The sequence below is a fragment of the Delphinus delphis genome, chromosome 3, assembly GCF_949987515.2.
Source record: "Delphinus delphis chromosome 3, mDelDel1.2, whole genome shotgun sequence".
Classification (NCBI taxonomy): domain Eukaryota; kingdom Metazoa; phylum Chordata; class Mammalia; order Artiodactyla; family Delphinidae; genus Delphinus; species Delphinus delphis.
In genome coordinates this window covers 6298561-6310173 of record NC_082685.1, presented here as the reverse complement: position 1 = coordinate 6310173, position 11613 = coordinate 6298561, and the positions used below count along the sequence as shown (strand labels likewise).

Sequence of the window (11613 nt, the reverse complement as noted above, 5' to 3'; positions counted from 1 at the left end):
TTCTGGTCATCTTGATGCCCCTCCACGGCCACCCTGTGAGATGGGGGTCTGTTTTTACAGATAACGTCCCCTCCCAGGACTCAGAAGGTTGGACTCACACAGCCAGTCAGAATTTGAACCCAGAACTGATTTTAGAGTCTGAGCTTCTCAACAAAGGACAAGACGTTCGCATCTGGCCAAAAATCAGAACACGGGGTGTTGAAGTGCTTTATTGTCAGAACTTAGTGGAAGGGTTTTCAAGTTGCTCCCAGGAAGGCAAGTAGGTTCGGGGGCCCAGTTCTTCTTCACACGTGTGAAAGCTTTTCTTCTCTGATGTCTCAAGTCAATCCTCCGAAGAGGAAAAAAAGCCAGTTGGAACCCACAAGGTCAGATCTTTCTTTAAAACAGGCAGTTCTTCAGAGACCTCCCCATCAGCTTTCCCAGGATCACGCCCTGAAGGTTCATGGGAATTCAGAGGTCTGTGATGGCCCTGTCGCTTCAAGAGGCATGGCAGGTCTGAGAGGGGGGTACCTCTTCAACAGGTGGATGACAAAGAGACTGACCCATGGGGAATCTGACTTCTTAAAAACACGAGAGACTCAAGTCCCTGCCCAGAGCAGCAAATCACGTCGTGATGGGGTCTTCCTCTTGGAGGCTAGAGAGAAGAGAAAGACAAGTTATCACATGGGGATCCTTGGTACATGTATTATATGTTCATTCCCTGAGACCCCACAAGGTGCTGTAAGATGGAAATATTCCAGAATGAACGGATCCACTTAGAAATGAGAAAAAAAAAAAAGAATCCTTCTCCCATGAACTTTAGAGTGGCACTCGCCAGGAGGAGTATCACGTGAGCCACCGAGGTAACTGAAAAATTTCTAGGGCTTCCCTGGTGGCGCAGTGGTTGAGAGTCCGCCTGCCGATGCAGGGGACACGGGTTCGTGCCCCGGTCCGGGAGGATCCCACATGCCGCGGAGCGGCTGGGCCCGTGAGCCATGGCCGCTAAGCCTGCGCGTCCAGAGCCTGTGCTCCACAACGGGAGAGGCCACAACAGTGAGAAGCCCGTGCAAAAAAAAAAAAAAAAAAAAAAATTCTAATAGCCACACAAAAAAGGAACTGGTGAAATTGACTTAGGTGCTATATTTAACGTAACCTGGTATGTCCCAAAGAGCATCATTCCAACATTCAGTCAGTACTTTAAAATATGAACAAGGTGTTGTATGTTCTGCATTTCGTACACTGACTTGGAAGCCCAGTGTGGGTTTTATACCCACAGCACATCTCAGTTCAGACGGGCCACACTGTGGGCCAGTGGCTGCCATACTGGACAGCACAGGTGCAGAGAGGGTCCACCTCCCACCCCCACGTCAGTGTCGGATGACCTCTTACCCAACCACAAAGTGAAATCTGAAATCTTGCAAAAGACGCGGAATGATGAGTGTGATGTGTTTAGCTGCTGGGCTCACCCACGGCACTTTGACAAACAAAGGTGTGGAGAAGTTGAATCGGTTAACAATGAAGAAAAGAAAATGGATACAGTGGTGTCATGGGCTGGATTGTGTTCCCCTCCACAGATTCGTATGTTGGAGTCCTCACACCCAGGACCTCAGGATGGGAGTGTCTTTGGAGATGGGGTCTTTACGGAGGTCATCAAGTTAAAATGAGATCATTAGGGTGGACCCTAATCCAATAGGACCAGTGTCTTTATAAGAAGGGGAAATTTGGACACAGATGCAGGGAGAAAACGGCCATCTACAAGCAAAGGCGAGGGACCTGAGAAGGAACCAACCCAGCCGACACCTTGACCTTGGAGACTTCCAGCCTCCAGAGCCTTGAGAAAAAAAATTCCTGTTGTTGAAGCACCCTAGTCTGTGGAACTTTGTCCTATGGTAGTTCTAGGAAACTAATACAGGTGGGTAGGCTGTGGGCATCAGAAGAGAATGATTTGACCACTAAAGGGTTACAGGTGACCCTTGGGACAACCGAAGCTGCATCCTCCTCTCTGCCTGGACTGTGCCTCTAGCTGGGGTTCTAAAATCCTATCAGTGACTCCTGATGTCATCAGGGCTCCCTGTGAACAAGACTTGGGGGAAAAGGGGGAGAAGAGGGGTAGGTGGGAGGAGCTCAAGTCTCTGTCCTTTACCTCCCCGGGTGGGTCGACACACCTCATTCCTTGGGTTCCCGGCTAGTAGAACTTCTCCCACCCACAGTTGTTTTTTTTTTTTAATATATAAATTTATTTGTTTATTTTTGGCTGCGTTGGGTCTTTGTTGCTGCGCACGGGCTTTCTCTAGTTGCAGTGAGCGGGGGCTACTCTTCGTTGAGGTGCGCGGGCTTCTCATCGCAGTGGCTTCTCTTGTGGTGGAGCACGGGCTGTAGGCGTGCAGGCTTCAGTAGCTGTGGCCCGCGGGCTCAGTAGTTGTGGCTCGCGGGCTCTAGAGTGCAGGCTCAGTAGTTGTGGCATGCGGGCTCAGTAGTTGTGGCTCGCGGGCTCTAGAGTGCAGGCTCAGTAGTTGTGGCTCACGGGCTTAGTTGCTCTGTGGCATGTGGGATCTTCCCAGACCAGGGCTTGAACCCATGTCCCATGCATTGGCAGGCGGATTCTTAACCACTGCGCCACCAGGGAAGTCCCCCACCCACAGTTTTTGACAAAAGGGCTTCTCCAAATAAGTCACAATGAAACATTTGGGCATTTCACCAAAAGCTCTGGTCCTGGATGGGAAGGCTGCCCTGCTCCCTCTACGAGACAAGTAAAAGGCAGGAAGAACAGCTAACAGAGTTGGTGGCCAAGCAGGAGGGAGTTTGCGTGCCCTGCTGGGACCCAGGAAGAGCGTGAGTTGAGGGCAGACACTACCTAGAAGCCGCGGCAGCCGCGCGTGGGTGTGCGTGCACACGAGGCCTCTGCGGTTCTGCTCAGGGACCTACCTGCCGCTCGGGGGAGACCAGCTGTGTTGGACTCATCTGAGGCACAGCCCAGCGAAGCCAGTCTCACCATTGGGGCAGCCGGGAGCAGCTCTGCCAATGACGTCACTGATAGAAGTTGTCGATTTGCTTTTTGTATTTCTGCATTATGAAATGTCTTTTAATCTTTGTCGTTGGACCTGCCGAGGAAGGAGAAACCAGTTCAGACGTGGGGATGCAATAAGAGTCCACGTGCCCCAGGCGTGACCAGGAGACAGGGTCTCATGGCTGGGGCCGGGCTGGTGGCTGGCTGTGCCCTTGACTTCCTGGGGGCACCCCCTTTGCCATCCGCCGGGATGAGAGGACCCCTCCCCACCCCCGCCTTGTCCTTGGGCCGCGGTGAGGATTCCATGAGCCGGCAGGTGGAGAGCACAGTGAGCTCTGTGCCTGACAGGGATGCTGCACCCGACCACGGAGGGACAGCCCCTGACCCTCTGATTTAATAGGTGAGGCTCAGGGCCAGTTGCTCCAAGGTCACCCAGCAAGTGCATGGCAGGGTGAACACTCGAACTTGAGACTTGTTTCATATGCAGCCCAGGACGCCCTGTAGGCTCCGGTCACCAGGGGGTGTGGGCTTCCCTCCAGATGTCCTAGACACACACACACACACACACAGACACACACACAGACACACACACACACACACACACACACCTGACCCTGGATCACATTTCCAACTCATAAATAAAAAGACCAGGGTTTGGAGGGACAAGTCCCAACTCTGTGTGGCGGGCACAGGATTTGAACCCAGGTTGTTAAAGACTGCATGCTTGCCATGCTCCCAGCTCCCTGCGGTCCACGCTGTGGAAGTACAGCCGAGTGCTGAAAGCAAGCCCCAGGGGGGAACCTCAGGGGAAGGCAAGACCCCCCCACCCCGACCCCTCCCCTCTCGGCAGGGAGATAGGCAAAGCTAAACTAATATGTAGGGTAGTTTCAGACTCTGACGTATTAGGGAAGCAAGAAGACAGGGCGGTGCAGTGGGTGTGACGGTGGACTGTAGGGTCAGTGTGTTAGGGGGGACGGCAAGCTGCCTTAGCCAGGATGGCCAGGGAAGGCTGCTCTCAGGAAGTGGCCTTTAGAGTGAGACCCGGACAATGAAAAGGAGTCTTTCGGGCAAAGAATTGTGGGGGAAGAGCAGTCCAGGCAGAGGGAGCAGCAGGTGCAAAGGCCCTGGGGAGAAGGGTGTGTGTGTGTGTGTGTGTGTGGCCGTGGGGAGCTGGATACCAGTTAGCTGGAGGCGGCCGTATCCCCCTCCCGGTCCACAGCTGGTCCCACAGACACTGTGACTCCCAGAAAAAAAGATGCGTCTCCTCAGAGCCCACAGTGGCCCTGGACACTAGCAAGGGACCAGCCTCCAAGTTTCAAGGCCACTGGCTCTCCAGGCCACTCACCTAGCTCCCCGCCACTGATGGAAAAGTCCTTCTCCAGGATGACCCACTTCTGAATCTTCTGCGCGTTGGAGATGGTACACTGATTCACGGCATTTATGCCTTTCTGGATGGCCGTGTAGACCAAAGGGTCTCGCAGCTCCAAGATCTCGGACACGGTGGTCGCCTGGCTGCCTGCATCCCGGCAGAACCTGATGGCCTCCCAGGTCAGTCTGTCCAGCGGCTCTCCAGTCGTCTTGTCGACCTCACACTGCCCCGAGACACCCCTGTCACAACGCCTGGCACCCGGCCCTGAGGACCAAGAAGCGGATCCCTCTCGCCTAGAACACCCACGTTACCTTCAGCGTCAGGAGGACACTCAGAAACTTGGCCTTATCTCCCACTAACATGGCATTACTGATGATGGGAATCTTCTCCTTAACCAGGTTCTCGATGGGAATGGGGGCCACATTCTCGCCGCCAGCAGTGATGATAATTTCTGAAACAAATCATGGTTGGGGGTGGGTTCAACCATGACAGTCCAAAAGCCCTGCCCCTCTGTGGATCAGAGGGGACAGAGGTTGGCACCAATGACCGCTCACCTAGAAAACCCCAGAAGCAGAGGAAGACCTCCGCCCATGGCCAGGACTCTCTCTCTGTCCTTCTCCAGGACACAGACCCAAAGTCACTCTGCCCTTCATCCCCCATCTTCAAATTTCCATTAAGCATCCAAGTCCTGGGCATTCCACTTGGACAGCGTCTTACGAACTCCTTGCCTGTTTCTTGGTCCCCCATACCCTGCTCCAGGCCCTCCAGCATGTCTTGCTTGGAAGATAGTCAGGTGTTTCTGACCACACCCTGTCTCTCTGATTCCTCCTTCTCCCATCATTTGGCAACTCCCAAAGACTCTAAGTCCATGCTCTCCCTGGGGTGGGGGGGGGGGCGTGTCGCACCCCTAATTTTGGCAAGCTCTAAGAGTTGTGTCACTTTCTCTCGCTGCCTCTGAAATTCTTCAGGAGCCCCTCCTCCTGCCCCAGACACAATCTTTACTTGTTCTTTCACCCTGGGATGCTTGCTACTTCCGGTGCCACCCACCCAAACTCTCTCCTTCCCATCCCACGATCTCACAGTCACCCTCGCCGAGGTGGTTACAGCACTAGTAATAATCAGTTTGATCCCATAATGGACATCTCTGATATCATCTGCCCAGTGACGACTCCTTTGGGTTTCTTTAGGGAGCTACTCTCCATTTTTGTGTGGTCTTGGGGGGGTTGGACTGCCGGCGTGAGCATGTGACCGGGTCTGACCAGTCGGCATATTCCATCCTCTACAGTGATTCATTCTGAGGTGTGATAGCGACCCAAGAAGATGCAGCGAGAATCAGGCCTAAAACTTGCCGACACGACTGGGAATAATACACGCTTACTCGTCCCTTGGGTGTTAGGATGAACCTAGACCGTTGGCAGCCATCTCGTCACCAAGTTGGAAAAGCCTCTTTAAGAACGGCGTCAGCACGGAGGACAGCATGGTAACAGAAGGATAGGGAGATTCCTTGTGATGTCATTTTGGCACCTGGATCCAGCCATGCCGGAAGCGTGACCTGTTGGACTCTTCTGGTTTTGAGCCAGTAGCATCCCTTTTTCACTCAAAGCTGCTTAAGAAGGGTTTTCTGTTGCTTATCCTGGAAATAATGCTAACACAGCCCTCTAATTGTATAATGACTGCCTATGTCAGGCTCTATGCCAAATGGTCTCCCTCAGAGGTTGGTAACCTCCAGCCTGTGGGCTAACTCCCACCGTCCGCCTGTTTTTGTATGGCCACGAGCTAAAAGCGGCTTTCACATTTTTTAATGGTCGGAAGGAAATCCAAAGAAGAATAATATTCGTGACACATGAAACTCCTGTGACGCTTGTGTTGGCAAACAGCCATGGCCGTCGGTCTGCACGTCGTCTCCTGCTGCAGCGGCCAAGTGGAGCAGCTACGACAGAGACCCTGCGTCCTGCAAATCCAGAATGTTTACGAGTGGGCCCTTGATGGGAAAAGTTGTCTGATCCCTGCTCTACGTCATTTCAGTTAATCCTCACTGAATCGTTACAGCTCTGTAGTTATTGTTATCCTCGATTGGCAGGGGAGGGAACAGAGGTTTCAGGCCCAGAATGGGCTTCTTCTCTGGCTCCCTGCCGAGGGCCACAGGCTGGGCACAGGGACAGAGCTGGGATGCGCGGACTGGGGTGTCCCTGTACATCAGTGTAAGCCCGCCCCGTGAAAGGCGGGGGCTGGGAGCCTTCAACGTTCAAGGTGAGCCTGCTCCCAGGAGGCCCCTGCAGAGCCCAGCCCCAGTACCTTTGATGCGGCCTGTGATAAAGAGGAAGCCCTGGTTGTCCATGCGGCCGAGGTCCCCAGAGTGAAGCCAGCCCTCCTCATCGATGGCCTCCACGGTCGCGTCCTCGCTCTCCAGGTATCCCATGAAGACATGCCGGCCCCAGAGGCAGATTTCCCCAACGCCGTCCTTGGTCTGCTGGTACAGCATGTTCTTACACCCAGTCGTGACTTTGCCGGAACTGCCAGGGGACAGGAGGGAGGAAAACTGAGGCTCGGGGAGACGAGGTCACCCACCCAGGTGGGCCTGGGTCTGTGGCCCAGGCTCCTGACGCTCTGCTCAGCTGGCCTGGGCTGGAACCTGCTGCCGCACCCTCCCCAGGACCCGGCGGGCATGAGAGGTGTTGACCGAGTGGAAGGAGGGCTTGTTCAGTCAAGTGAGCCAACTTCCCAGACACTTGGCGAACTGGGAAACCCAGCAGAGTTGTAGATTGTTTCATTATTACTATTTTGGGGAATTAAAAAATTTTTTTTATTGGAGTATAGTTGTTAGTTTCAGGTGTACAGCAAAGTGAATCTAGATTGTTTTTATCTTCACATAAATGGGAGAAGGACAAAGTGCTCCCGGGTTAAAAACAGCAACAGGGAATTCCCCTGTGGTCCAGTGGTTAGCACTCCACGCTCTCACTGCCAAGGGCCCGGGTTCAATCCCTGGTCAGGGAACTAAGATCCCACAAGCCCCATGGCACGGCCAAAAAAAAAGGAAGCAACAAAACCCCCTCTAGAAAACAGGTATGTCGACCTGAACGCAATGACCAGGACAGCTGATTTTAAGTAAGTCAACGAACCAGAATCTCTTTAGAGGTTAAAGTTACTTCCGCAAGACAGAATAGCACCGGCTGATATCTGGATTTTCGTGGAATTCCTTTCACTAGTGATACTACTCGGGAGGGTGGTTTTAAGATGCAGAAAAGGAAGTATTTTCTTACTGCCTTGCTGAGGTCTTTTTTACTGGCAGTTAGAAGGGCCAGTGGTTTTAGGTTTAAGTGTAGGGATTCCCTTAGTAAGAGGAAAAAGAAGGCCGTCCTGTGAAGCTTAAAATTTATAAAGAGCCTCCTTACGACCTCCGTTAAAATCTTTTCTAGGGCTTCCCTGGTGGCGCAGTGGTTGAGAGTCCGCCTGCCGATGCAGGGGACACGGGTTCGTGCCCTGGTCTGGGAAGATTCCACATGCCGCGGAGCGGCTGGGCCCGTGAGCCATGGCCGCTGAGCCTGCGCGTCCGGAGCCTGTGCTCCGCAGCGGGAGAGGCCACAACAGTGAGAGGCCCGCGTACCGCAAAAAAAAAAAAAAAAAAAAAAAAAAAGCTTTTCTAGGGGGACTTCCCCAGTGGTCGAGTGGTTAAGACTCCACCGCAGGGGATGAGGGTTCGATCCCTGGTTGGGGAACTAAGATACCACATACTGCATGGCTAAAAAACAAAACAAAACAAAACCAAAAAACTAACTTGATTTCAATGTTTATCAACAAGGTATCTCATTTCCAGGATCTACAAGAGGTCCTTTCTGAACACCAAAACTTAAGAATTAAGATTAAATCTTTAAAAAAAAAAAAAAAAGCTTTCCTAGGAATATGGAAAAACTCAGAAGCTATACAAGTTTCATGAGTTCAACCAGGTAAAGATAAAAAAAGTTCTGCACAGCGAAAAACACTCTTTTAGGAAGGACCACTCTTTGGTTTTGGAAGAAAACTCCAGTGGGCGTTTGGGTTCTGCAGAAAACAGACCCAGATGGGATTATGGACTGGAGAAGGGGAGATACTGATGTGCAAGGTAAAGTCAGAGGCAGCAGATGGTTTTGCCAGATTGGGAAGACTGAATTTAGTTTTCGCTAAGTTCAGAGGCAGCCGGAACTCGGCCGAGCATGAGAGGAGAGCCAGCCTTGCAATATGGCGGCAGGGCGGGGGTCAGGGAGCGGCACAACCAGGAGGCCCTGTGTAGGAACACGGTTCTGAGACTCCACGTGGAGCTTGGCTTGGATGTTCTTACTGTGTCAGTGTCACTGGGCTCCATCCTGCAGCCCGAGGGGAGCTGAGCTTGGGAGAAAGCCAGGAGGGGCCTGGGGACGTGCTTGAGAGAAAGCACCGTGGAGATGAACTGTCCCGAGGTCTAGGGAGGTGAACCTCGGGTGGGTGAGCCCGGGGTGGGCCGTCTGGAGGCAGAGCTAGCAAATGGCAAATAGGGAGAGTCCATAGCATGTCTGAGAGCCCTTCCCCTTTGTCCATGGGCTCTCGTTCAAACTGGGGCTTCCCACGGTCACGAAAATTTGAGGCTTGGAGGCTGGAGAACAGGGGTCATTCTGGAGACACCAAGTCAGGATTCATCTTAGCCCAGAGGCCTGTCGACCCTCCCATCTTCATCCCTTTGACCCCAGAGGACCCAGAGGCTGCCCAGGAGGCCAGTACCTTAGAATCCGGTAGTTCTCCGGGCTGGACGCGGAATGGGGTCCTGAGCTTTCACTCATACCGTACGCCTCACCTATAGGTACGTCCAGACTTAGAAAGAACTCAGCAGTCTCTTGGTTGAGGGGTGCGGCCCCGCTGATAAAAATGCAGCAGCGATCCAGGCCAAGGGAATTCTTGATTTTGGTGAACACGAGGGCCTTTGCCATGCGGTAGCTCATGGGATTGTCATGTCCCCTATGAACATGAATGCCAAGGAGAGCTCTATAGCCATGGGGCCACAAGGGGGCTGATGGGACCCAGCTGGAGAAGGCTGAGCCCCCTCACCCACTGCCCTGTATGCCTGGCCCCGCTGGACCCGCCACTTACCCTTGCATCCTTTTTGAGTTGACCTTGAAGCCTATATTTCTTGCCCATGAGAACACCTTTCTCCTCAAGCTTGAAGATTTGCCAACAGTTTCCTTTATCTTCTCATGCATCTTTTCCCAAATTCGGGGCACCCCCAGGAAGGCGGTAGGCTTTACCTCCTGCAGAGTGTTGACCAAAGTGCCCTGCAGGGCGCAGAGCTGGGTTAGCCACACCTGCAACCCAGATGTCCATCTCTCCTCCGCCGCTCAGCTCAGCCCAGGAGAACCTTCTCTTGGCTTATTGGACCAGGGTGAGCTCCTGACCCAAGGGAGCCAATCCATTGGCTGGCCAGTGGCCAATCCGATTATCACGCTCTCTCTGGGGATTTGGTAGAGAGCACAGACCGGTAAAATATTTTTGGAAGGCAGCGTGAGAGTACTATTAACGTTTTAAATGCAACTTGGCAACTTCACTTCTGTGGGTGACAGAATTCAGCTGAATGCAAGATCAGGTACACAGAGAAGCACGTGTGAGATATTCTTTGTGCATCATTTTGTAACAGGATGGAAACAGACTTCATGGCCAATGATGGGGGATTGGCTAAAGAAACTGTGGTCCAAGAATGCAGTGGAGTATTATGCAAGATTCTCCCCCAAATTGATCTATAGGTTCAATGTAATCCCTATCAAAAATAGGCAAGCTGGGCTTCCCTGGTGGCGCAGTGGTTGAGAGTCCGCCTGCCGATGCCGGGGACACGGGTTCGTGCCCCGGTCCGGGAGGATCCCACATGCCGCGGAGCGGCTGGGCCCGTGAGCCATGGCCGCTGGGCCTGCGCGTCCGGAGCCTGTGCTCCGCAACGGGAGAGGCCACGACAGTGAGAGGCCCGCGTACCGCAAAAAAAAAAAAATAGGCAAGCTATTTCATACAAATTGACAAGCTGATCTTAAGATTTATATGGAAATGCAGAGGATCTGGAATAACCAAAGCAATTTTGAAAAAGAAGAACAAAGTCAGAGGGCTTGTTACCTGATTTTGAAACTTACTACAAAGTAGGGTGATCAACTGTCCTGATTTGCCCAGAACCGGAGGCGTTCCTGGAATGTAGGATTTTCACTTATGAAATCGGGTAAGTCCCAGGTAAACAGGGACAAGGTGGTCATACTACCATAAAGCCAGAAAAATAAAGTCAGTGTAGTTTTGGTGTAAGGATAGACATAAAGTTCAGTGGATCAAAACTGAAAACCTGGAGATGAATCTTCACGTTTATGGTCAATTGACATTCAATAAAAGTGCCAAGGCAATTTAATGCAGGAAAGGATATCTGTATACAAACAAACAAACGAGGGCTTAGCTAACTTAGAGCCTTCTTGCCAAACGCAAAAATTACCTCAAAATGGATCACAGACCTAAAAGTAAGAGCTAAATCTAAAAGCCCTCCAGAAGGACACATAGAAGAAAATCTCTGTGACCTTGGAGTAGGCAGTGATTTCTTACAAATGACACCAGAAGCATGAAAGAAAAAAATCAGTAAATTGGAGAGTCAACACTCATTAGAGGTAAACACGTTTTGCTCTTCAAAAGACACTAGTAAGAAAATGAGAAGACAAGCCACGGAACTGGGAGAAAGTATTTGCAAATCATATATTTGATAAAGGATTTGTATAAAGAACCCTTAACATTCAACAATAAGAAGATACACAACCAGATTTTTTAATGGTTAAAAATTTGATCAGACATTTTTCCAAAGAAGATATACACACGGCCAGTAAGTCGGGAAAAGTTGCTCACCGCCATTAATCATTCGAGAAATGCAAATTAATATGGGAGATACCACTTCGCATCTACTAGGATGGCAATACTAATAAAAACAAAAACAAGTGTTGGTGAGGATGTGGAGAAATTGGACCTCTCGTACACTTCTGGTTGGGAATGTAAAATGACACAGCCCTTTGAAAACATTCTGTCAGTTACTTATGATGTAAAGCCAGGGTCCAGTGGTTAAGACTCCGCGCTTCCGCTGCAGGGGGCGCGGGTTCGATCCCTGGCGGGGGAACTAAGATCCCACGTGCCGCGCGGTGCAGCCAAAAAAAAAAAGAAACTGTTAAGACAGCTTCGTTTCCTGGTTGACAATTTAAAATTTTTTTGACAGTACTAGGGGTTGATAAGGATATTGGAGACTGGG

At 51.6% G+C, this 11613-nt stretch overlaps 1 protein-coding gene across 1 annotated transcript in view; it reads right to left on the bottom strand.

The window, feature by feature from the left end:
- Positions 1 to 203: 203 nt before the first annotated feature.
- ACSBG2 (acyl-CoA synthetase bubblegum family member 2) overlaps positions 204 to 11613 on the bottom strand; it is a 30740-nt gene continuing 19330 nt past the window's right edge. Inside the window, exons 7-13 of the mRNA XM_060007555.1 lie at positions 9453 to 9634; positions 9087 to 9320; positions 6651 to 6868; positions 4667 to 4806; positions 4332 to 4578; positions 2905 to 3080; positions 204 to 634 (exon numbers count right to left, since the gene is read on the bottom strand). Coding sequence (XP_059863538.1) covers positions 3007 to 3080; positions 4332 to 4578; positions 4667 to 4806; positions 6651 to 6868; positions 9087 to 9320; positions 9453 to 9634 — 1095 coding nt within the window. The 3' untranslated portion in view covers positions 204 to 634; positions 2905 to 3006. The remainder of the gene's footprint in view (positions 635 to 2904; positions 3081 to 4331; positions 4579 to 4666; positions 4807 to 6650; positions 6869 to 9086; positions 9321 to 9452; positions 9635 to 11613) is intronic.